A 25519-nucleotide genomic window follows, 5' to 3' on the forward strand; every position below is an offset into this window, starting at 1 on the left:
AATTCTTTCGAAACATTCTATCCTCACTCCCTTCACAACATTGCTTTTGCTGGCTCACAAGTTTAAGCAATGGTACATAAGTAGTTCCTGACTCAGAAAGACTAATCTACTTTTATTAGATAGATCTTTAACGCAATTGCTACAACACTGAAACTCACAAAACCAACATGTTATTCCTTTGCGTCTTTCATATTTCTTTTTCATTGTAACAGAATGCTTATAGAACTGAAAGTTGTTGGTTTAAAGAGTTTACACACAGCAGCATTATTCATAATAGCCAAAAAGTGGAAACAATCCAAATGCCCATCAACTAATGAACTAATAAACTAAATGTGGTATATCCAATGGAATATTATGTGGCCACTAAAAGGAATGACATACTGATTCATACTACAACATGGATGAATCTTAAAAACATGACACGTAGTCACAATTGATTCCATTTGTATTAAATGTCCAGAAGAGGGAAAGCTATAGAGGAAAAGTAGATTAGTGGTTGGCTAAACCTGAGAGATAGGCGGGCAGGGGGGATGGAAAGGGAATGACTGCTAACGGGTATAGGACCTTTGGTTGATGAAAATGTTCTAAAACTGACTGCAGTAATGGTTACACAACTTTGTGATATACTAGAAACCACTGACTTGTATGATTTAAACTGGTGAGCTGTATGGTATATGAATTACATCTCAATCAAGTTTTTAAAAAAAGAAATGTACTACTACTAATACATGCAACAACATAACGAACTTTCAAATAATTATGCTGAATGAAAGAGGCCAGACTAAAAAAATGAGTACAGGATTCCATTTATATAAAACTCTAGAAAATGCAAACAAATCTACAGTTACAGAAAGATCAACGGTTGCTGGGGGATGTGGAGGCAGGGAGGGGCAAGAGGGAAGGATTGCAAAGGAACTAAAAACCTTTTGGGTGATAAATATATTCAATATCTTGATTGTAGTGATGGGTTCATGGGTGTACACATACATCAAAATTTACCAAATTGTACACTTTAAATATGTGCAATTTACTGTATGTCAATTATACCTCAATAGAGCTATGCATATGCAAAGCAATATTTCAACAATGCTAAGGCTTACCAAAAAAAAAGAGTTTAGAAGAAATTATAAGGAAAAACAATTTAGAAAAAATTAAGATCATATCATGATATGATTTAGTCAAAGAATTACCAAAGAACCACTTTTCTGTTGATGTCCTTATTATAAAGAAAAGGTGATCTAATAGTGTCTTCCTGAAATGTTTCAGCTGCAGCATCAGAAGCATCTAATTCATCTTCACATGAGTTGCTCCAGCTTGGTAGCGTATCCACATCCACAAACTGGGAAGGTGCCCCCAAGGGATCCATGGAATGGGAACTTCAGCTTGTCTTTTTCCAAATTCCTCAGCAATTCAATATTCACTGGAGACCTTAGCTTAAGAGAAAAGAAAGAGATGTTTTAATAGAGAAGCACAGATACTACTTTACTTGCATTAGAGCAAAAACCAAAATTCTACTGTGAAAAGCTACAACAGTACATTGTGTGATTAGTCACTTAAATAGTCCATAAAAATCAATGTACAACAAAGAATTGCTACAGCTTTTCTAAAACAAGAAGAAAGGGGAATTATTTAAGCATAAATTCTTTTCAAAGAATTACAGCCATTAAAATAATCACATGGCCAGCAGTTCTACTTTCCAGAAACAGAGGATTATTCATTCAACATTCATTGAATGCCCACTATTGGGGGGAAAAATGCTAGGGGATGCAAGAGAAACAAAGATAAACAATTTGTACAATTTAAAGAGTTCAGTCTAATGATAATAAGGAGGATGTATTGAGTAAGACAAAACGAGAAGTAGGGAGGTCATTGCAATCAAGTAGTAAGAGAGAATACAAGTTTAAACTAGGCAGAAAAGGAGATAGAGAAGGAGGCATGGATTTGACAGGCAACATACAAAGGAATAATTAACAGGATTTGACAAGTTATAAGATATGGTATATGAGACAGTGATGCGATGGAAGGTTGGTTGTAAAGAAATGCAGAAATGAGACGAGCAGGGTGATAGGAAATCATAGTGTCAAGTACTACAGAGAGGTCACGGGAAATTTAACATGAGAAAAGTATACTTAATTTGCCAATAAGTCAGACAGTTGTTTCAGTAAAATGGTAGATTCATTCATTCAATACATCTTTGTAAGCATCTATGATGTGTCAGGTACTAGGCACTGTGTGTCCTAGGCACTGGGATACACTGGTGAATAAGACAGAGCAAGTCCCTGCCCTTACAGAACTTATGCTTCATGAAGAGGAGAGAATAAACAATAAACAAGCAAGCAAGCAGGTATCTAACAGAATGATGGGGGCAATAAGTATTATGAGAGGAAAGGTGATATCTGAGTAGAGAGCTAAATAAAGTGAGAGAACAAGCCATGGGAAGCTCTGGAGAGTGTTTCAGGCAGAGGAAATAGCAAGTACAAAGGCCAAAAGGTCAGGAAGGAGCTGGGTCTATTCCAGGAAGAGTGAGGAGGTGGTCTGGCTAGAGTAGAATGAGCCAGGTAATGAGTGGTAGGTGATGAGGTTGGTGAGACAGGGAAAGGCCAGATGTTGCAGTCTGTAAGCCCCAAGAAGTTTAGATCTTACTGGAAATATGAGGGGAAGCTGTTAGAAGATCTTGATAGAGATAATGACTTAATAAAACAACATTTGAAAAGACTACTCTGGCTACAGTGGACTTGAGGGGGTGGGGGGCAAGAGTAAAAGCAGAGATCACAGAGAGCACTGCAGTAATCTAGGTGAGATGATAAGGGTAGTGAGAAACAGACAGATTTGGGATGTAGCTTGTATATGAAGGGTAAGGGAAAAGAACAGAATCAAAGATAACACCTAGATTTCTTGCTTGAGCAGTTGAATAGAGGGTAACGCTATTTACAGAAAAGGGGAAGACTAGAGTAGGTTGTGGGGTAGAGTGATAATCAAGGTAATTTTTCCTTATATATTTTTGTACGTGTCAAGTCTGAGATGCCCATTATATGGCCAAGTATTTATATCAAACATGCAATTGGCTAAATGAGGCTAGAGCTCAGAGGAGAGGTCGGGCTAAAAGCATAAATTTGGAAGCCTCAGCATATGTATGGTATTTAAAGTTAAGGGAATTGGATGAGATCATCAAGAGAGAAAAATGCAAAAAGAGAAAAGAGATGCAAAGACTGAGTCCTAAGGCAAAATTTAGAGATTGGAAAGAGGACAAGTCAAAAATGAGATAGAGAAGGATTGATAAGAATGGAAGGAACACCAGATAAGTATGGTAACCTAAAGACCAAGTGAAGAATGCAATTCAAGAAGGAACACTCAAGAAGGATCAGCTAGAGTTTCATGCTACTGAAAGGTTGTGTCATAGGGCCAAGAACTGATTAGTGGGTTTGGTAAGTTGAAAGTCACGCATAACACTGAATACACATGAGAGAAAACAGATGATCAGAGAAAGAAAGCTGACATGTGAACTACACTACTTGAGAAGTTTTTCTGTACGATCCTAACGTTTGTTGTTAAGAGTCAAGGAGAACGAGCATACTCTCTATACCTAATTCCTTGATGTTTCTTGCTGAGACACGTGATATTAATTGGAACGAACAATGGATCTGACACAATATGTTAATTCCTGGACCAACACTATGTGGTAGGAAATGTGATCATTTATATAACAATTTCAGAAAGGCCTTGTAGATTATACCATGATAAAACTGTATAAGAAGGCTATTCTTATTTGATACTAAGTACTCCTTTGAAATTATTTTGAAATAAAGAAACCAATTTTATCTAGATGTTGGTGTTAAGTCCATCCAATCGGCTTTTGCAACTAGAGGCAACCACCAGTTCTGCTGACCTGTTCACAAGTACTCAGACTTAAAGTGGACAAGCTGAACAGAGCACAAATGGAGATAACACTTATTTTCCATGGTTGAACTGCCTCAGGCTTAATGGAATGACACTTTGCAGAAATTCATAATTTCAAAAAACTATTCATAGACTTTTGATGACAATGACTCACGGCTAAAACTTAACCATAATTTAAAAAATTCTTTAAACACAGACTTAGTTTTCATTTTTCAAACTTGAATGCAAACTTTCAGGACAAAATTGCTTCTTTAAAATAATTTTTCTTTCTAACTCTAAGTAATACCCACATATAGAACATTTGAAAAATAGTAAAAAGTAAGAGAGAAAAAAACTCAAACTTTGATGTAGTTCCTACCTTTTTCTATGATAGGTAAAATCACAACGTATGTACAATTTTGCATCTGGCTTCTTTAGTATTTTAAGGTAAATATTTCCACGTGCAATTAGACTGTGAAGCAGAAACAGAAGGTACAATGTAAGAGTTTGGGCTCTGTTATCAGGAGGCCTGAGTTTGGGTCTAGACCCATCACCTAAGAGTTGCGTTATCCTTGACTCTAAGCCAGTTTTCTTATTTCTAAACCAGAGTAATACACCCTAGCGCTATTGTGAGGATTAAATGATATAATCTGTATTAAAACTGTAGAAGAGCACCTGGCACAAAGCAAGGCACAATAAAAGTTACTTTTCTAACTTTCTCAAAGCCAATGTGAAAGTCACGTGCGCCACTGCTGAGATAAAGATATGCCTCCATGTGTGGCAAAGACCAAAACACTCACCGTCAAAGACTAATGAGCACCAAACAAACCAAACACAAATTGCTGAATTAAGATACACTCTTATCTCAATGTCTGCCCTTGTAATGACTTGTTAACCCCTAACACGTAGATCAATCCAACATCCACTTTCTCTGATTCTGCTCCTGTGTCACTATAAAAAAAAAATCAGTAATTATCCTATCTGCTGCCAAAACAAATGCATGCTTTCCTATGTCAGCTGGGCCCTTCATCAACACTATTAGGAAATTGTTTTAGTCATTCTTGGTTGACTCTCTATGCTATTCCATATAGCATCTATGGCAGACAGCCTGTAAAATGTGCTGCAATGATACCTGCCTCTTGATATTAATGTCGCTGTGTAGATGCCTCCCATAATAAATAGGGCTGGACTATGCAACCAACAAGATACTGCAGAAACAACAGTGTGTGACTTCCAAAGATGAATCATAAAAGATATTGTGGCTTCTGCCATGCTCTCTCGTGGAATGCCTGCTCTGGGGAAATTAGTTCCCATGATGTGAGGACATTCAAGCAGCCCATGCAAAGGTCCCCATGGGGAGAAACTGAGAGTTCCTGCCAACAACCAGCATCAACCGCCAGGCAGGTGAATGAATCACCTTGGATCTTCCAGCCCCAGCTAGGCTTCAAATGACTTCAGCCTCAGCTGACATCCTGACTGCAACCTCATGAAAAACGCTGAGCCAGAAACACGCAACTAAGCCACTTTTGACTTCCTGACCCATACAAACTGTGAGGTAATAAATGCTTATTTGCCTACTGTGTCCCAACCATCCATTCACTCAAGCACTGTTAGATGCTGAGTCTTGTCTAATGGAAGAGACAGACCCACAGAAGTCACACAAACATATAATCATGGAAATGAATACTTGGTTAAAATCTGTGATAAGTGTGCTATAAAGAACAAGGAAGGAGCTAACTTAGATTGTAGAAGCAGAAAACGTCTCTTCCAGAAAGTGACAGTCAGACCAAAAGTAGCAGAATAGTTTTAGAGACAGAGGTAAGGGTAAATCTGGGAGCCTTAAGGTGAGAAAGAGCCCAAGATACTAAAGGAATGGAAAGAAGCGCACTGTGGCAGGTACAGTGAGCCACGGGGTATTCGATGTGTTACAAATACGCTTTCTAATCTTTACAATAATCCCATAAAGTAGGTATTACAACTCCTATCTTACAGTGAGGGCATCAAGATCCAAAGGTTCAATTACCAACTCAAGGTAACAACTAGTGAGTGGCATCCTGACATCCAAATCGAAGACCAGTTGGCACTAAAACCGATGCCAATTCTGTTATATCATATCACATTGCCTCCCTTCTTTTCTTGATGCTCTAAGAAAGATCACCATTCAAATTACAGTCACCCACCACATAACGACATCTCGGCCAACAACAGAGAGCATATATGACAGTGGTCACACAAGATTAGCACCATATAAGCTAAGTGTGTAGTAGGTTATACCATCTGCGTTTGTGTAGGTACACTCTATGATGTTCACATAACGATGAAATCGCCTAACAATGCATTTCTCAGAACGTATGCTCGTCGTTAAGTGATCCACGACTGTACCGTAACGTTCCTCCAGCTCAAAATCTATCTTCATTCACTCTTTCCAACTTCCAACTGATTTTAGGGTGTATTCCACACTTTTAAGCCTGCCAAATCACCTTCATTTAAGCTTTTACTCCACTTGACTAGATCACCTCTAAGAGAATGTAATAACATCAATTCTCCCTTCACAACATCTTGATCTCTCCTTCCCCTCAGTCTTCCTAGTCTCAAAAAATTTTCCTACTTCATTTCTCCTTCAGAACATCAACTAAACTCCTCTCCTCATCACTTCACTTTTTAAGAGTAATCTGTTTTGTAGTTCTACTTCCTTTTCTTCCATTTACTCAACTTCCTGCAGTTTTGCTTCCATCTCTCTAACAACGCTAAGACTGTTCTTTCAAGGTCAACAGTAACTCCCCAAATGTCAAATCCCAGAGCTAACCAAATTTTAGTGATTGATTATTCCCTTCCTGAAACTCTGCGATCTTCTTTGACAGTACAGATTAGTGGTTCTCCTATATCTCCAGTCACACCTTGTCAGTATAGTTGGATGGATCTTCTTTCCAGATCTTAAAAGTTACTGTGACCCACAAGATATTGGGTGTTAAATGGGTAATAAATAATCCCTGTTATTGTAGGGCAAAGTTTAATGACATTATACAGAAAGTGTTATGGCGTTTAACAAACAATGAACTCTTTTTCAGCTCCATCTCTAATCAGAAATGGATTTTTCTCACCAAAAAGAAATTTAAATCTCCCCCTCCCCCAACACACACACTTTGGCAATAAAGCAAATGGAGCAGCAAAGCCACGCTAGGCAGGAAAACCCGATCCCTGATCCTTAAGGAACAGTGGTTCTTAACATTCTTGGGGTCACAGACCCCTTTAAGAATCACACGAAGTTAAAGAACTTTTCACCACCCAAAATGCGAGTATATGAGCTCATACAAGCACAGATTCGCAAATAAATTTGAAACGGTTCCCCAATTCAGGTTAAAAATCCCCGTGATAGAAAGAATGCAAACACAGTGCTCAGGTGAGGGAGGGAGGAGGGGAAGGCTACAGTACTCTAAGGCTATAGCCAGAATTTTGGATAACATTAAAGAAGAGCAAGACTTTCCACTGAAAATCAATTGATCAGTTCTGTACTTTGAACAGGTTCATAAGCAAACACTAAACCTTAGTGGAAAAAAAAGTCCTGAAGCAAGACATTTATGTCCCAGGATCAAAAAGGCCACAGGAGACAAACAGATGATTCTAGGATGGATCAGATCTATTCCTTAGCCCTACTAGGGTGATCTTCATTACCTTCCTGGACAAGGACCTAAACACAAAGAGAACTGTGTATCCTTGATAATTCAAACACATGGCCAGTATAAATGGTTCTCATTACACTCCAGTTTGGTTTTTTCCTCAAATCTTGATATCTTTTAGATTAATCCTCAGTTTTTTAAAAACAAATCTTGTCATCTTTTATTTTAAGAAGTCCTCTAAATAGTCCTTTATATGAACCATTGGATTGGTCAGAGAGATTAGATTTTTACTGTTTAAGACTGCGCAGAACCAGGCAGAACACCTCGCATCACTGTCTCAAAATATCGTGATTTTTGTCTGGATAAAAAGAAAATGGTATCATTTAAAAGAGAAAAACAAGAACTGCAAATATGGTTACTTGTTCTTCAAAATGTTCACATTGATAAGACAGGCCTGCATAAAAGTACACAGAATTGGTCCATGCTCTTGACCTCCACTAATTACCAGCTCTATTTCACTGTTTTTGTATAAATTACAGGCTTACCATTCCTTATGTCTTTGTATATCAACATCTAAAACTTCAGGGTACATTAGATATTGTACATAAACCCCCACCCCAAAACAAAATCTATTATATTTAAGAATCATTCTATGCAAATGGAAAGAATGACATTCTTTTTAAAGTTACTTAGATGGAAAAATAAATATGTCAACAATAAACACAGTATAACAAAAATACTTCGGAGCCATGTCAATGGCCCAGGTCAAATTTAACGCCATCATTCAAAAACACCCAAAGCACATGCTTTGAGTGAGTTAGTAACACCTTCCTGTTAAAAGAACTTTACTATGTTTCAATTTTAAGTACTAATACATTGAGCAATTTGAAACTTAAATAAGAAATCAGGGTTATACTCTTGAAGCAGTGTATTGGGAATTTTATAAGATGCATTATCTAAACACTCAATCACAGTTGCTCTTACATCAACTTTTATTAAAAATTATTTTTTCCATTTGTGGTTGTCCCATCCCATAATATTTAATAATGTTAAGAAAAAATTTTTTTAAAAAGGTAAAATCATGACTCATTCAAATATAAAAATGAACATGTGTTTAAGATTTTAACTCACAAGGAAAGCAGGTAGATAGTAAATAAAGCGAATCCCCAAATTGGACACATTAGTAGATCAGGAATATTGAAATGAATGTACAAGGAGGCAAAACTTCCAATGAACCTCAAAGGAGACAGAATTTCCATGTCTATAGACAAACATTACTTGTTGCTGACATTAGGTATCTATAGTTTACACAGCTGAAAATAGCTTTCTTAGAAGTAGAAAATCCAAGGGGTGTCATCTAGATGGCATGTAGACTATGAAGTTTTCTACTGAAGCACACATTTTTCCCTATAATAATACAATGCACATCACCTATAGGAGATATTAACCATACACAGCCACCTAAATGCTCCCTTCCCCATCAAACTTATTGAAATAATAGTGTGTTGCCACAATTTCCTTCCTTCTCATTCATCCAACCTGCAGTAACCTTGTTTCAAAACACCTATACTGCTACATCTATTTACAGTCTCAACATATCCATTCTCTACTATTGTAATTTTCTTGAATATGGAAGACTAGCTGAATATGTGAAAAACTCAAGAAACGTCTGAAGAAAATCAGATAATGTAGATAAAAGTCTAATTTCTAGCCTGGCTACAGATATCTTGTTCAATAAGCGAAGGCAGAGGCTTATTTCTTTTGTATAGCTATCTGTTAGCTTTAATTTTCCACAGCTATAGACATCAGAACTCATTTCTTAACACTTCTATGAAGTGTGAGAATAAAAGCAGACAGAACTGCAAGAGAGCACAGACAAAATCATTCTTTGCCAAAGAAAGGAAGAGAGTTTTACAAACTGAGGACTATAACCCAACAGTTGTAGCCTTTGCAAGGGAAGAAAGCACTACAGAGAAAAAGGATTCTCAGCACAGTTACATAGCATTTCCAAACAAAGAGACACACATCAAGCCTGACAGGGGTACATTCTTTCAAGGGTTCAAGGAGATATTTTGTTACAGATTAGGACAGACACAGAGGGTCAACATGTCCCTGGTGTCATGGGATGGGAGACTTATCTTCAAAGACTACTAGGGTCACAAGAAGGGAGGCACCAATTCTTATCTTCAAAGAATGCATTCTTTACTTTAGGGTAATGATTAAAGCAGATGTACAAGGTATGTCTGACAGGCCCTAAGTCAGGCTTCTGTGGTTCAAATAAAATTTAGGCCAAATCAAGTTTAAACCAGAATGGCTTCCCCATACACCTCAATATATAAAATTGTCGTATATGAAGAGAAAAGCTAATTCCCACCTGGTGACAGAGCACCTAAGCCTCAATTACCAAGCAAAGAGCAGTCAGCTCTGGTCACTTCTCCCTCAAGCGGCCACAGAGCAGAAACACAAAGCCACACCAACGTCACTCCAGGGACTGCGGAGATCCAGACAACTCAGCATCCTGGGCTCAGCGTCTCCCCAGCCCTGACTCCAGCTGCTCTCTGTTCGTGGAATGCCCAGACCACACGGGCGGCAACACAGACTCGACTCTGGGGGCTGTGAACGGCCGCGCTCCCGGCCGCCCCATTTCACCCGGGCCCGAGGGCGCGCGCCTCCTCAGGGGCTACAGCACCACTGTCCCTCGTGCCTGGGTCTGCCTACCCTCTCTCCTCTCGACGGTAAGTCGTCCCCGGCAGCGCCTCGGGCGAGAGGAACGCAACCAACAGCTCGGGAAGAAGCGGCAGGCTCATTCTTCCAGAGAGCGGACAGACTAACCCTCTCGGCTCGCACTCCCTGCCCAGGCCGAGTCCCGTGCGCCTCCGGCCGCGCCCCCGGCCCGCTCCGCCCCGCCTTCCCTCCCAGCCTCCGTCCCGCCTCTCACAGCACACCAGCGGTCCCATCCGGGCGGCGGGCGGGGCGGGTTAAGTTCCTCGTAGAAAGCGGCCGCGCGGCATGCCCGGACAGCCCTTGCCAGGAGCTCGGCGGGTAAGACGAATCAAAGTCCCAGGAGGCTGGAGGGACCAGCTGCAGGAGCTCTCCGCGGCGAAACTCCGGCTTCCGCTCCCCGCCGGCCCTCGCCAATCAGAACCCGGCTCTTACGTCATTTCCTCCTGGAAGGCAAAGGGAACGTCGGGCGGAAGAGAGCCCTGGAGTGGACCCGGAAGGGGTGGGTCCCGTGGGCGGACCCAATCGGCTCGGAGCCTCGTGGAGGCCAGGATAAGTACTGTGGGTGCTCGGTGGCCGAAGGCCTTTGCTCTGCTATTCGGGTTTGGCTGGTCCTGGCTGACGCCTTCGAGGTGTCAGCAGCAGATGAGGCGGGGGGATTGGGGACCGGTCTCCAGGGTGAAGGGGAACCTGGGCGACTGCGAGCGTCCCACTGCCGTGCACTGGCTCGCCTGAGGATCTCCGGCAGCGTGGTTCGTGTGCGGAACCCTCGTCATCCTCTCCTGACTGAAGAGTCGGTTTTAGGGACATCCGACAGGTCTGTTACTACCGCTCAGCCCTTCTCTGCATCATAGAAGCAAATGCTTTGGGGGCAGTGGGTTAGGAAGCAGGGATGACGGGGCGCGGAGGAAGATTAGATCGTGAGCTTTCTCCAGAAGGCGTCGAGATCTGTGCAAGTGAGACACAAGCGACTAGTGCCAAGTTTTATGGAAGATAGTTTCAGTATTGAGGCAGTGGAAAAGGCTGAGAGAATTGGACTAGCCCGGAAGGAAGTGGGCCTCAGAGGATAACGCTGGTTGGAACAGGTAGATGGAGAATGCATGTTATTCTAGGTGCGAGAAACAATATGAAGAAGGCAAAGTGGTAGGACGAGGAAGGAAATCAACTAGCCCGACAAGAGAGCGGATTATGCGAGAAATAAAGAAGGATAGAGAAGTTGAGTTCTTGAAAACTGCAAATAATTTAGCCCTTTCAAGGGCATTGGAGTAGGGACAGTGCATTTGAAGAGTAGTCAGGTAGTGTTATAACTTGTAAATGAAAAGAATGAAAAATAATTAAGCGGAGGTGCTAGGTAGAAAACTAATGCACGAAGCCGGTGAAAAAGAGCTGGAACAGAAAGTAGTGTAAATAGAGAAAAGGATCTTATTTCAGAGAAACAATCAGTTAGATGGAAGTTTCTGATAAAAGAGAGGACAGAGGCAGAGAAGCTCTGGGGTTTAGCTTTAGCCTAGCGGTTAAAGGAAGAAATTTTGGAATTTGACTGACCGGATTGGAATCTGGCTTTGGCACTTAAAAGTAGCCAAATGACTTTGGGATAGCTATTTCAGATCTCTGTGCCTGGTTTCCTTGTCTGTAAAACAGGAATAAGAATAGCACCTATCTTATAAGGTTATTGTGAAGAATTTTTTATACTTATATTTACAATATGCTAGATGCTTTTCTAAATGCTTTACATATATTAATCTATTTAATTAATTGCTATATGTAATTAAACAACTGCGTATACTTACCCAGTTATATACTTTTAGTATATCAGTTTCCATATGGTAAGCGATTTAAGTCTTGGCAGCTATAATATTTTTTATTAACGAGCCAAAGGTTACTACAAGGTTTTGAGCCTGAATGGCTAGAAGGATTGTCTGTCTTAGTGTCAGAAAATGAGAGAAGTTTGGGAAGCAAGGTAGGTTTGATTTTAGACGTGTTAAGCGTGATGCTGCAAGGTATTCGAATGGAGATGTCTAATAAGTTTTAGGGACTCTATAACTAGTATTAGTGTGTGTAGATAGGACTGAAAATAGAGCTGTGGGTGTCCCTGGGCCTAGGCATGCTATATGAAGTCTCTAAGGAAACTACTATGGAAGGAGTTGATAGAAGGCCAAAGACTGTCATGAGGAACAACTACAGCAAAGGGGCTAGAGGAATAAGATGAATTGAGGAAGAATTGATCAAATGACCTAGGGTAAGAACATTATCACCATGTTAATATTATCTTTCCGTTATTTTTAACTGGCTTTACGTTGGTTCCTATGAGAAGAAAAATGAAGCCAGTAAGTGATTATTAAAAGAAAATATTAGCAGAGGGTTGGCATTGAATATTTTTCTGTTAAAGTAGACTAAAACAGCAGATTGTAATCAGAAAGATCCTGTAGAGTTAAAGCAAACAATCCAACAACAAAAAAACAGCTCCAAAAAAGGGCTGTACCTCCTGTTTAGTATTGTTGTATTTTTTAAGTTGCATGGGTCTTTGGGGGCATATTTTTCACTCTTCCATATCAAGAGCAGACAGGCTTGACTTGTTATCTCCTTCAACTGTTGTCTCTTTTGTGCATAACCAGTGTTTTCAGTGAATTTGATTTAGTGCAGGAACTGCGGCATCTTTCAAAAATAAGGTGCCAAGTTGCTGTACCATTTTTCTGTGCCACTGGGAGGTGGCTGCCCTGATTTGGAAATCAAGGACAGACCTGCATGTACTAGAACAGTAGTTCTCAAAAGCAAGGAACCACAGCAGCAGCAGCATCACTTAGGAACTTGTTAGAAATGAGAAATCTTGGGCCTCTCCCCAGACCTACTGAATCACACAGAAATAGGCTCTGGGGAGGTAAGGTGGAGGTGGTTCCCAGCAGTTTCTCTTCAGAAGCCCTGAGGTGATTTGGATACATACTAGAGTTTGAGAACAGCTGTGCTAGAAGGTAAGTGCCGTGAGGTCAAGGATTTTGTTTTACTCAACATTATATCTCTAGTGTCTCGAACAGTGCCTGTCTAATTAGTAGGTTTACAATAAATGTTCGTTGATAAGTATTGTCAGTCTCAGGGTAAAAATTCTGTTGTGGTCAAGTGGACAGAAGCAAGTAGTTTAGCAAGTAGTTTAACTCACAGGTGGACATGACAATGTGACCAGTTTGAAACTTGAGGAATGAGAGATTGCATGTTGAGTCGACAGTGAATAAAAAATAAAGATGTCCACGTATTTTATGTCAGTAATTTATTCAGTGTAAAGAAAGGTTAGGAAGCCCCAAGTTACATGCCTTTAACTACATGATAAACAGTCGGTATTTGCTAGCCTAGCAGAACCAAGGTACCCAAAGAACTGAGTTTTCTCTGTTTGCATGTGCAGCTGCCTCACTTCTGGTATCAGACATCACAACATGGGGCTCACCAAGCAGTACCTACGCTATGTTGCCAGTGCAGTCTTTGGCCTTATTGGCAGCCAAAAAGGTAATATTGTCTTTGTGACACTTCGTGGTGAAAAAGGACGCTATGTGGCAGTACCAGCCTGTGAACATGTTTTCATCTGGGACTTAAGGAAAGGAGAGAAGGTAAGCCAGAAGTCATCCAGGTTGATATTTGATTTATGGATATTTGAGGATGGAGAGGCAGAAGTGGGAGTGCTCTGATTTATCACACACAAATTTTTTTATGTGTGTTCCCCTAGGAGAGAAATCTTTTTCCTTTGGGTCTAAATAGCCAAGTAGCAAGTTCTCTTGTATCCTTCTACACTAAAGTATGAAAACCACAACCAAGTAGGAGCTTACCTCTTAAGTATCTATTTGTAGTGATATTTACAGGAAATTGGTAATCATTATTCCTGGTAGGTTTGTTTTTCTCTACTTTACCAGTTCTCTATTTTTCAAGTTCTTCTATTTGCCCTCACAACAAGTTATAGAATATTAGGTATTTAAAAGGACTATTACTCTTCTCTGTTGACTGAATCTTTTTCTTACTTGTACAGGTGAGGCCGGAGGGTTGTTAAACTAAGCTTTGATACTTTGTATGACTCTGAATTCCCTTAGCCTACCACTTTTGCCGAACCCAAAACAAGCATTTTCTTTTTGTCCACTCACTATGTGACCCCGCCCCCCCAAGAGATTAATACTTTGATACTTGCTGCCACCTGGGTCCCTTGGGGATAAACCACTGTAGCATTGTGGTGCCATGAGGTTAGTTTCCTACAAGATGGGGTTCAGTTAAAGCAAGGATGTGTTTATAACTCTTTATGGAAAGTCATTTGTTGTTGACATGGGATAAGGACTTAGTAATTTTTTCTATTGCCTGGGAAAGTTTTGCATGTATTATGCTAATGTGGAGCTTTGGAGAAAATAATTTTACATTTTCTTGACTGTTTCATTGCCCAGTACAAATAATAATTCCTATATTAAAGAATTGGAGATGGGTTGCAGAATTTTATAACTGTTCCTAAGAGTGATTTAGAATTATTGATGCTCTTAATGTTACTGTACTTTATTATTCCTACACTTTTCCCTGATGACATACTTAACTCCTCTACACTATTTTTGATTCTTATGATTTCAGATCCTCATCCTTCAGGGGCTTAAACAAGAAGTCACTTGCTTGTGCCCCTCCCCAGATGGGCTGCACTTAGCTGTTGGTTATGAAGATGGGTCTATCCGAATCTTTAGTCTCCTGAGTGGGGAAGGAAATGTGACCTTCAGTGGACACAAAGCAGCCATCACTTCCTTGAAGTATGATCAGCTAGGAGGCAGGCTGGCATCTGGGTCCAAGGTGAGACCTTGAGTCAGATGCCCAGACTTTGATCCTAGTAAAGGGATATAAGTCTTATACTGAAGCAGGTTGTTCACAAAAATTGTTTGAGTGAAACTGTGGGCATTTGGTGTACAAAATAGTATAGATGGTAGAAATAAATGAGAACGATGGGTATGAATTGGGAGGTTCCTTTTGTTTCTTGTCATATTGTTTGATAAAAGCCTATTAAGTATAGGAATAAGGTAAGGATGCCCATGACAACTGTTATATAACATCATTGTGGAAGTGCTACCCAAAGCGGTACACAAGGAAGAAAAAAAGGTTTGAAAAGGAGACACAAAATGATAATTCTTTGCCATTGAGTTTGGTAAAATCGGTAGCTTTGCAGTATCTCTAAGTCATCAGTTAGAAAATATAATGTAAAAAATTCCATTTGCAATGGTATGTCAAGTAATAGACAGAAAAATACTATGAAACTTTACTGAAGTATGTAGCAGAAGACTTGAATAAATAGAGACACAAACCATGTTCTTGAATGAGAAGACAAAGTGTTGAAAAGATGCTCGTGTTTCCTAATTAATTTATATAGTTAAAACGATTTAAATAAATATCCCAAAGGTTTTTTATTGTTGTTGTTTTAGAATGTGACCAAATGACTTAAAACCATATATGGAAAAACAAATGAATCAGAAACACCTGAATTTTGGGGAAGAAGAATCATAAAAAAGCCTTTCAGATTCTTTTTTCAGGGTTAGATTGTTTTTTAGGAGGTTTCACATGCTACAATGCATTATGAAGTCATACTGTAAAATGTGTTATATTCATCTGGTATCAATACAAAATAGTCGGATTACAGCAACTAACCAGGAATCTCAGAAAGAAATTCACTTTCATATTCCTAATGACCCCATTTTAAGATGACATTTCTGATGAGTAGAAAAATGATTGAATAGTTATAAAATGATACTGAAGACAATTGGCTAACTGTGTGGGGGAAAATCTTAAGTTAAAGCTTTACCTTATGCCATATACCAAAATGAGTCAGGTTAAAGACTTAACTATTAAAGAGTGATATTTTAAGTAAACTGGAGGATATATAAGTAAATATTTATCTGCTATGAGGATAGGAAAAGACTTCAAGCATATCAGCAAAGAAAGAAATTATAAAGGAAAAGATCAGTAGATTTGAATACTTAAATTTAAAATGTTTGTACATTAGAAAAAAACATAGGGGCTGGCCCTGTGGCTGAGTGGTTAAAGATCTGTGCACTCCGCTTTTGCAGTCCAGGTTTGTGGGTTCAGATCCTGGGCATGGACCTACTCCTCTCTTTGGCCATGCTGTGGAGGCATGCCCCATACAAAAAACAGAGGAAGATTGGCACAGATATTAGCTCAGGGCTAATCATCCTCAAGCGAAAAAAGAGGAAGATTGGCAATGGATGTTAGCTCAGGGCAAATCTTCCTCACACACAAAAAATACATATATGTACAGGAAAGTTGTTAAGAGAGTAAATCCTAAGAGTTCTCATCACAAAGAGAAAATTTTTTTTTTCTTTCTTCTTCTTTCTTTTCTTTCTATTTTATCCATATGAGAAGATGGATGTTAGTTGAACCCATTGTGATCATTTCACAATATATGTCAGTCAAGCCATCATGCTGTACAGCTTAAACTTATGCACTGATGTGTGTCAATTATTTTTCAATAAACCTGAGAAAAAAAAGGTAAAGGACAATGGAAAAGAGAAAGTATTTAATATTTTCAACTTAAAAAAAATCCTTAAAAAGGATTAATATCATTCATCTCTTAATAACTTACAATCAAGTAAAAAATAAGACCCAAAGAAAGATGAAAGACATGACTTGGCATTCAAAAGACCAATTGGTACAAATGACCAATAATCACCATAGAGCATGTACAGAATTTCTCATTGGTATTCAGAAATGCAAATCAAATAAATACTGAGACAGCATTTTTAACTTGTGAAATTGGCAGTAGTTTTTGAGAAACTGACAATATCCAGAGTCGAGGCGAAAGAAAACTGGCTTTGTCATCCATATCCCTGGTGGACCTATAGATTGGTGCAGTCTTTCCAGAGGTTGCCTTGATGGTGTGCGTTGCAAACTGTAAAATAGAAATACCTTTTGACCCAAGAATTTCACTTTTTAGTATTTATTCTGATGAGAGATATGCACAAAGATTTAGTACAAGAATGTTCATTCCTACATATTTATAATAGCAGAAAATGGGAAACTACCTAAATGGCAAAAATAGAAAACTTTTAAAGTAAGTTATGGTATATCCTTAGGATTGATTATTACATTACCATTAAAAATGAAAACAGTCTGGAAGGATTTGGAAAAATGAAAATCTATTAAATGAAAAAAAAGGGGGAGGATTATAAAATGATATGCATGGCATGATCTCAGTTTTCTAATAGGAAATTAACCTGGATATATACATGAAGACTGAAACAATATAAAACAAACTATCTGTGGTGATTATATCTGTCTGGTGGAATTAACTGGCATTTATTTCCCCTGTAGTTTTCCATATGCTTTCCAAAGTTTCTATGAGGACCATACATTACCTTTGTAATAAAAATATTGCATCCCATTGTTTGTCAAGTTAGGCCTCATGTGGTAAAGAAATTCTTCTGTATTATTTGATCCCTTTAGGACACAGATGTTATTGTATGGGATGTGATCAATGAAAGTGGCCTCTACCGTTTAAAGGGGCACAAGGATGCCATCACACAAGCATTGTTTCTACGAGGAAAGAATCTACTAGTTACTAGGTAAAGAAATCACAGTTTCGTTTCCAGTTCTTTTCTAGGTGAATTGATTGGAGGGGGTTTCAGAGAGGGAATTTGCTTCATTCCCTACTCATTTCTCAGCTCTGTAACTCAAGCTCGTATGTTAGTTTCCTCTTCTGCTCTCTGCTTTCTCCCTGCTTCCTTCCCCTCCCAAGTAGTTGCATAGAAGCTATCCAAAGTTATTTAATTCTATTTTCTGATTTGTCATTATTTTCCGCTGATATCAGCTTTTCCATCTTCCTTAACCTTTTGGTGTGCCTTTTGTAGAAAGAGCTGTCTACTTTCTGAATCCCTGAAAAGTGAGGAAAGCAGAATATGGAGCAGCGGGCAGGTGTGAATACCAAGTGTTTGATTTAGCCTGCCCTTTGCGAAGAGACGTACTCCATATTTAGGCCTTCTGAACATCTGTTAGGTTGAACCGTTTGAAATTTGTATTTGTTGGAGGTCAAAAATGATAGGTCAAATTTCATATAGTTCAACCTAATGTAATAGTTATCATTCCTAAGGAATGGCCACCCAGGAAAGTTTGGGATCTAAGATTTGCCAGGCAGTAATTAAAAGAACCATAGTAATGAGTCAGAAGAAGTTGTGAAGGAGCACTGACTGCTGTAACAGTGATGAATTTATTCCTGTGGGACAGCATATGGGGACATTAGTATGTCTTGTTCGGATAACACAGATTCCATGAGAGAACAAATGTGCAATTTTACTAGCATGTGCACATTATAGCCTAGAGAATATAAAGGAAAGGAATTAACACCGTGACATGGGATTATATAGGAAAGACTTCGTAAATCTGGTTTTTGGTTTGTTTTTTTCCAGTCTGGTCATGAAAGAGGATTATAGTAGGTTAATATTAATGAAGAAGCCAGGAAGAGGCATTTGATGCAGGAAGAGTAGAGCCCATTGGCAGGGAGATTGACAACCAGTTAATGGGGGGTTTTGAGAATGGTGCTGAACAGCCTGATTTTGATTCTGTAGAGAAGCTTGAGGTAGTATAACTTTAGAAAATTGAGATTATCTGATAGTAGTGTATTGTATGTGATGAGGAAACAGGAATGGACAAAGAGTCCAGAAGAGAAGCTATTAAAATAATTCAGCCAGTAGGACTTAAATTCAGTTTTGTGTGCAGAAATGCATTGGAAGGAATCAAGGCTTAGATACTTCACGGAGGAGGCATTTTCAGGACATAGAGACTAACTGGACATAAGAGACAAGGGAGGAAGAGAGGTCCAAGATGTTTCTGTGTTAGGTGAAAAAAATGTTGATGCTGTGATGATAGAAATGATGGGCAACAGATCAAGTTCTGTGTTCTTTAACACTCTGAATTCAAAGTTATTTTTGTGCTTACAGGTGAAACATTTTATTTTCTACCTGAGAATAGGCACATGGAGAGTTAGGATTCTTTACTTTTTAAAGGAAAGGTCAGGTAGAATAGTAGCATTAGACATTATTGCTGTATATTGTCTTTTTAAGGCAACAAATGAGTCCTTGATTGCCCTGTTAGTTTAGTTATTCTTCCTCATAAGATTTTTTCCCTATTTCTTCTTTTAGTGGGAAAGATACCATGGTGAAATGGTGGGACCTGGATACCCAGCACTGCTTCAAAACAATGGTTGGCCACCGAACTGAGGTACCTGTGGAGTAAGGGGCTCAGGGAAAGAATGGCGAGGCAAAAAGGAAAAGGTGGTTTTCTTCCCTGGCCCTTTCATGGCTCTTTGTTTTTCCTGCTCTCAGTATTCATTGTGTGCTGTCTTGAGAGACAGACAGGTTGGTGCAGTGGAAGTAGTGCCAGCCAGAGCAGGTACAGCTTGGCCTTGGATAAGTTTTTAATCCATGAATATGAGTTCCACTGTTTTTAAATAATGTGTCCACCTTGACGATTCTAGGGAGGTTTAACGATACTGTGTGTACAGTGCTTGGCCCAGTGACACGGAAACAGCAGATTGTAGCCACTACAATAGTTACCTGAACAAAGCTCCATCTGGGAATATTTGACATCTTTGCATCCTCCTCCGTGCTTTGTTCATACCAGGCTTTCAAAAGCATATACCTGGACTTAATGAGGAGGAAAAGCAAATTAGATTCTTTGTTGATTTGAAACGGTACTGTTATTTTCATTATTTAGTTATTGGATTGAGGCTGAAAATTATGCAGTAGACATTAATGGAGCACCTTTTGTTTGCAAGCACTGCTGAAAGCAAAGAAGTATCCATTCGAGTGGATTCTAGTTAGGATTTATGCTGAACAGCCATTATCTCAATTTAAAGATAGGAAATTATAGATAAACTTATAGTCATACATAAACAACAGTTCTATCATGGGCCATTTTTTCTTTCTAAAAGTGAGTGTATTTTGAAAAGGTTGCTAGACTTTGCAAATGCCAGAGATTTCACTACAGTATACTTAGACTTTTGCGATGTCATGTCATACATTGTGGGGTCTCTTAAAAATCATACTGTTTGGCTCTTTTTATTCTCTGTAGGTGTGGGGGTTGGTTCTGGTGTCAGAAGAAAAGCGACTCGTCACTGGGACTTCCGACAGTGAGCTGAGGGCTTGGGACATAGCCTATCTGGAAGAGGTAGTTACTGTTTTCTCATCATGGGCTGTGTCATGTCTCAGCAGTTTCATGGGCTCACTGAGTTTAGAATTGGATGTAATTATTGAGTGATTCACATAGTACTAGAAGGAATTCTATCACCTTGATAACCTGCAGCTTCTAAACAGATATTTTGTTTGTTATATACTCCATTGTCCTCGTTTATTTGAGCTTGGAAGAAGGATTGCAGAAGGCCCTCAGCTTCTAGTAATGCTAGTTTTTCAGTTTAGCCTGATATTCCTGGACCTTGGGTGTCCATGAATGGACAAATCTGTCACTCTTTCCTCTCAAACAAAAATCTATGTAAAATTTGTGTGTGTTTATACATATGTGTATTCTGAGAAGATTTATAAGTTTTTCTCAGATCCTCAAAGATTTTGTGTGAGAAAAGGGTTATGGACCTTAGGTTTAGCTAGAGTGAGGTATGTGGTGGTGTGTCCAGTAGCCACTTTGATGAGTTCTACATTAGTAGGCGAGGATTTATCTTTTCTTTCTTTAAGGAGAAAATGTAATCTCTTGGAATGCCTTTACAATTCTTAATGCCGGTTTGAATCTCTCCCTCTAGAATATGGTAGATCCAACACCTGAGAAGGTTTTAAAGTCAGTGATGAGTTTGTCATCATTTTTAACCTTGTTACTAAGCAGTGGTCCTTACGCAATAGAGTGTTATTGGAGACAGAATAGTGAATAATGTTTTGCTCACATTTGATGTAGTCAAATATGTTAATATGTTCTGGTAAATGTCCTACCATTGAAGAGGGTTAGTCAGAGAGATCACTAAATGTAAAATATTAGTGGCCATAAGGACAGGTTTCTAAGTCATTAGGGTTAAGTCTCACCTCCTGGAACATTCTTTCAGCTTTTCTTTTCCTGTTTTTATAAAACAGATCGAAGACCCAGAGGAACCAGAGCCCAAGAAAACCAAAGGGCCTTCCTCTGGAATACAGGACACACATGAAGCAGAGGATGGTGCCCTTGAGACGAGTGAAGCTCCTGAGGATGTAATTTATTTTTGTTTCTTCTCTTCAATTGAGTTGAGCAGTGGGAAAAGTGAGAATTGCAGACTTTTAAATTTGCAATTCTCATCATCATTTTAGGGACTATCTTGAGGAAAATTAGCCCTGAGCTAACGTCTGTGCTAGTCCTCCTCCGCTTTATATGTGGGTTGCTACTGCAGCATGGCTGACGACTGGTGTAGGTCCCCACCTGGTATCTGAACCCACAAACCCGGGCCACCGAAACAGAGAGTACAAAACTTAACCACTGTGTCATAGGGCCGGCTCTCTGGAACCATATCTTTTGAGAGGTTTGGCAGAACTTACATTTAACCTTCATCTTCTCTGTTGCTTCTTCTGTAGCGCATCCTTACATGCAGGAAAGCTGGTTCCATAATGCGGGAAGGAAGGGACAGAGTTGTGAACCTTGCAGTCGACAGGACAGGCAGGATTCTTGCTTGCCATGTGAGTATCTGGCTTAGGAGAGAATAACAGATTGGGCTGTTTCTTTGAGAGACTCAGTGTAGAGATGAATTTTTCTTTGGTCATGTTAAGAATTTGTTATATGGTGCTGTGAGGATTTATAATCCCTTGCTATTAGCATAACAACAATAATGATTACTATTATTGTTCTTATTATTAGCAGCCCTTTATTAAATGCTTGCTTTTCTAAGCAATTTAAAAGCGTTAACTTCTTATTCAGTCTTCAGAGAAACACTGTGAATAGGAAGTGGTATCCCCACTTTACAGATGAGACCACAATCCCAGAGAGATTAAGTTGTCCAGCGTAATCCAACTAGTAAGGCAAGAAGGAGAAATGTTATTATTTAGTTCTTTCTGAGAAAAAGCTAAATTACAAATTGCCTATCCTGGACTCACATCAACCGTTTGCCTTTCTAGGGAACTGATTCTGTGCTAGAAGTGTTTTGTATCCTTTCCGGAGAAGAAATTCAGAAGAAAAAGGATAAGAAGATGAAGAAAGCTAGAAAGAAAGCCAGGTGTGTTTTCTTAATATTTACTACTAATAAAGTATGCTGGGTGGACCGCATAGTACTAACCGAAAAGCGATGGCTTCTTTGAGGAAATATTTGCTTTGTTAACAATTACTGTTACGACCTTGAGAAAATTTTGTAGGGTGCCAGTAGTCCAAGTTTTAAACTTCTACTCTTTCGCGTAGCTTCATAACTAGCGTGTTCTTAAGTCTTGAAATCAGAGCCACACAGAACTAGAAAGTCTACAAATTTTTAAAAATAGCTTCTAAATGATTTAATTCTCAGAGGCTAGCACTGTGTTTTTAATGACAACAAACTATACAGAAGGAAGCTGGGTTGCATAATATTGACTTTTGGGACTCTGAGAAGAAAGACTGGTTGGGCAGTTATATAATTGAAGTTTGGAGGCAATATAACCTTGAAATAGGTCATTATAACCGTAGAAATAGGTTCCTCAGTGGTTGAAATTGATCAAGTCTCAAGGAAATAAAAAGTTATCTGACTTGGCACATCTTTTGCGACCTTTGGTTTATTTGACATGGCTGGATTGATAAGTGCAGGTTAATGGATTTTCTAAAAAGACCTGAAGTTAGATAAGTCTACCAGAAACATTTCAGTGGAATAGTTTGAATTATAGAGACTTGTCCCAGGAAATTTTATCTGCTGTTGTATTCAGAATCCATTTATTGAGGGTACTTATTAAATGAAATACTTTATATTTATGGCACATTAGTTCACAAAGTATTCTTACATTGTTTAATTCTTGTGGTAATCTTGTGTGGTTAAGTGACTGTCCCAGGATCACACAGGTTCTGGCCAGAACTTGACTCAAGTAACAGCAAAGCGGCTTCTTTGTTAGAAAGGTGATAGTATGACTTGACTCAAGTAACAGCAAAGTGGCTTCTTTGTTAGAAAGGTGATAGTATGATAGTCTTTTTTTGTCCTCTAGATTAAGTTCTTGCAAAGGGGAGGAGGAAGACCTTGAAGTCAGTGTTGAAATTACTCTGCAAGATGAAATCCAACGGGTGACTAATATCAAAACTTCCGCCAAAATTAAGTGAGTAAAAATGTAGTATCTGAAGTATTTGAAAGAAGTATCTTAAGTATTGTAGCAATAGTAAGCTACATAGTTGTATTGGCTTTTTCATGCTATTTATAAGCAATCTATACCAATTAAATATTTGGAGACAATGATTGTGGGACACCTGTGTCACACTTGGCTCCTACTGCCCTCACCATGGGCCCACTTATTCATCATCTCATTATTTGTTTTATTATAATAACCTTTTATCCATTTGTTTATTATTCCTACTGCCAATTAAAAAGAAAAATGTATACCCCATTTTCCAAAAGAATAAATTCTTTTGGGTGAGGTCATTTATAAACATAAATAAGGTCATTTATAAAAAATACATACACCAAGACAAGATATATGTCAGATCCAGTATGTGAGCCCAGGTTTCTTTGACTTAGAAGGCTGTACTTGACTACCATCCGATACTCCAAGCTCTCCTATTTGTAAAATTCTTTATACTTGTTCAAACTTTGTGTAGATTGAGGACGTTGCAAAGCCGTTCTAGAAAAAGTTGACCTTGTGAGCTAAGATGGTAGCTAGAACAGTTACGAATATTTTCTCACGCAGATCCTTTGACTTGATTCATTCATCTCAAGGAGAATTGAAGGCTGTCTTCCTGCTGCAAAACAACTTGGTGGAGTTATATTCTCTGAGTCCATCTGCACTGACGACTCAGCCTGTCAGGGCAAGCAGAATTGCCATTGGGGGTCATCGCAGTGATGTGCGGACTTTGTCATTCAGCTCAGACAATATTGCTGTCCTTTCAGCATCAGCTGATTCCATTAAGATATGGAACAGGTTTGTGAAATGATGCTATTTCTAGCTTTATCCAGTAGCATTTCCTTCCCTTTGAATGAGTTTTTAGTACTCTTGATGGTTAGTTATTAGTTTCTTAAGGCCTAAATACAATCCCTTCAAAATGTGTCTTCAGCGCATTTTGACCATAGGCCTGTGGAGGTTAGAGTAGGAAAAGTTGCCTTTTTAAATTTGGTGCAAAAAGCTGCAAGCTTATTCCATGTCTGAAGCTTGTAGCTGTACTTGGCTAGAGAAAAAAACAAACATACTGCATGCTCTTTATATGCAAGTAGGCTTTTAGTGCTGCCCAGTAATTTTTCCATAATGTCTCATTCCTTCTTTCCTAAATGACTGTTTCACCCCTCCTTTTCTATCCTCAAACACCTCCCCCACCTTTAAACTGATGACTTTGCCTGCTAGTTAAGTGGAAAAATGGAATCGTGTAGGAAACCTTCATATACTCCCATTACATCTGCCAATTTAGCTGCATCTACAGCCACATAATCTGTTTTTCCTCCTCCTACTATGTTGGTGCTCCTAACCAAAGTTAATCAAAGCTTGTAAATGATGTTCTTTCTCCTCTCCCCTTCTAGCAATTTTCTTCCCTCTCCTGCATCGTTAATTTTTTCTCTCTATTGGGTCGTTCCCATCAGCATACAGATAGGCTGTAATATCTCCCATCTTAAAAGAAAAAATAACCTTCGTTTGTCTTTATATCTTTCTCTAGTTATCTCTCCATCCTCTGATTCCTTTTCTCTATTCTGTCTTCGTCTGTCTCCCATCAGGCTGTTATCCTCCCCACTTTGCCAAAACAGCTCTTGTCATCTCATCAGTGATCTTCATGTTTCTAAATCCAAGGACCTGTAAGCTTCACTTGACACTCTTTCCTTAAATTGATAATCTTCTCCTCTTTGAAACACTTTCTTTGACTTTCATTACTTCCTCTTCCTCTGCTGGCTGTTTTTTCTCAGGCTTTGCTGTTCTTTCTTATCTTTTGACCTCTAGATGTTGGAATACTTCAGGGCAGTCTCCGGCCCTATTCTCTATCTGCACTCACTTTATGTAATTTCTAGTCACATGGCTTTCATATGTCGGTGATGCATAAATCTGTATCTCTAGCCTTAGGCTCTCCCTGGACATCAGACTCATGTATCCAAATCTTTTGTATCACCACTTGGATGTGTACTTAGGCATCTCAAATTTTTATACATCCCAGACCATACTTGTGATCTTCATTTCTCCAACATTCTCTTC

The 25519-nt window shown here is 39.0% G+C and overlaps 2 protein-coding genes across 9 annotated transcripts in view; one reads left to right on the forward strand and one right to left on the reverse strand.

The window, feature by feature from the left end:
* Positions 1 to 10578, reverse strand: part of GDAP2 (ganglioside induced differentiation associated protein 2) — a 70292-nt gene extending 59714 nt beyond the window's left edge. The window contains exons 1-3 of one of the 8 annotated variants that reach the window (XM_044749461.2): positions 10439 to 10574; positions 4256 to 4348; positions 1191 to 1433 (exon numbers count right to left, since the gene is read on the reverse strand). In XM_044749461.2, the coding sequence (XP_044605396.1) occupies positions 1191 to 1366 (176 nt within the window). In that variant the 5' untranslated portion in view covers positions 1367 to 1433; positions 4256 to 4348; positions 10439 to 10574. Of the gene's footprint in view, positions 1 to 1190; positions 1434 to 4255; positions 4349 to 9867; positions 10008 to 10211; positions 10355 to 10431 lie in introns of those variants that run through there. The other 7 variants (XM_044749459.2, XM_044749460.2, XM_014847709.3 and 4 more) reach the window with 7 other exon arrangements.
* Positions 10579 to 10898: 320 nt separating this feature from the next.
* WDR3 (WD repeat domain 3) overlaps positions 10899 to 25519 on the forward strand; it is a 29808-nt gene continuing 15187 nt past the window's right edge. The window contains exons 1-11 of the mRNA XM_070487140.1: positions 10899 to 11031; positions 13609 to 13810; positions 14805 to 15014; positions 17673 to 17791; positions 19364 to 19442; positions 20295 to 20390; positions 21296 to 21409; positions 21767 to 21868; positions 22304 to 22401; positions 23345 to 23452; positions 24038 to 24268. Of these exons, the coding sequence (XP_070343241.1) occupies positions 13640 to 13810; positions 14805 to 15014; positions 17673 to 17791; positions 19364 to 19442; positions 20295 to 20390; positions 21296 to 21409; positions 21767 to 21868; positions 22304 to 22401; positions 23345 to 23452; positions 24038 to 24268 (1328 nt within the window). The 5' untranslated portion in view covers positions 10899 to 11031; positions 13609 to 13639. The remainder of the gene's footprint in view (positions 11032 to 13608; positions 13811 to 14804; positions 15015 to 17672; positions 17792 to 19363; positions 19443 to 20294; positions 20391 to 21295; positions 21410 to 21766; positions 21869 to 22303; positions 22402 to 23344; positions 23453 to 24037; positions 24269 to 25519) is intronic.

The sequence above is a fragment of the Equus asinus genome, chromosome 16 (assembly GCF_041296235.1).
Source record: "Equus asinus isolate D_3611 breed Donkey chromosome 16, EquAss-T2T_v2, whole genome shotgun sequence".
Taxonomy (NCBI): domain Eukaryota; kingdom Metazoa; phylum Chordata; class Mammalia; order Perissodactyla; family Equidae; genus Equus; species Equus asinus.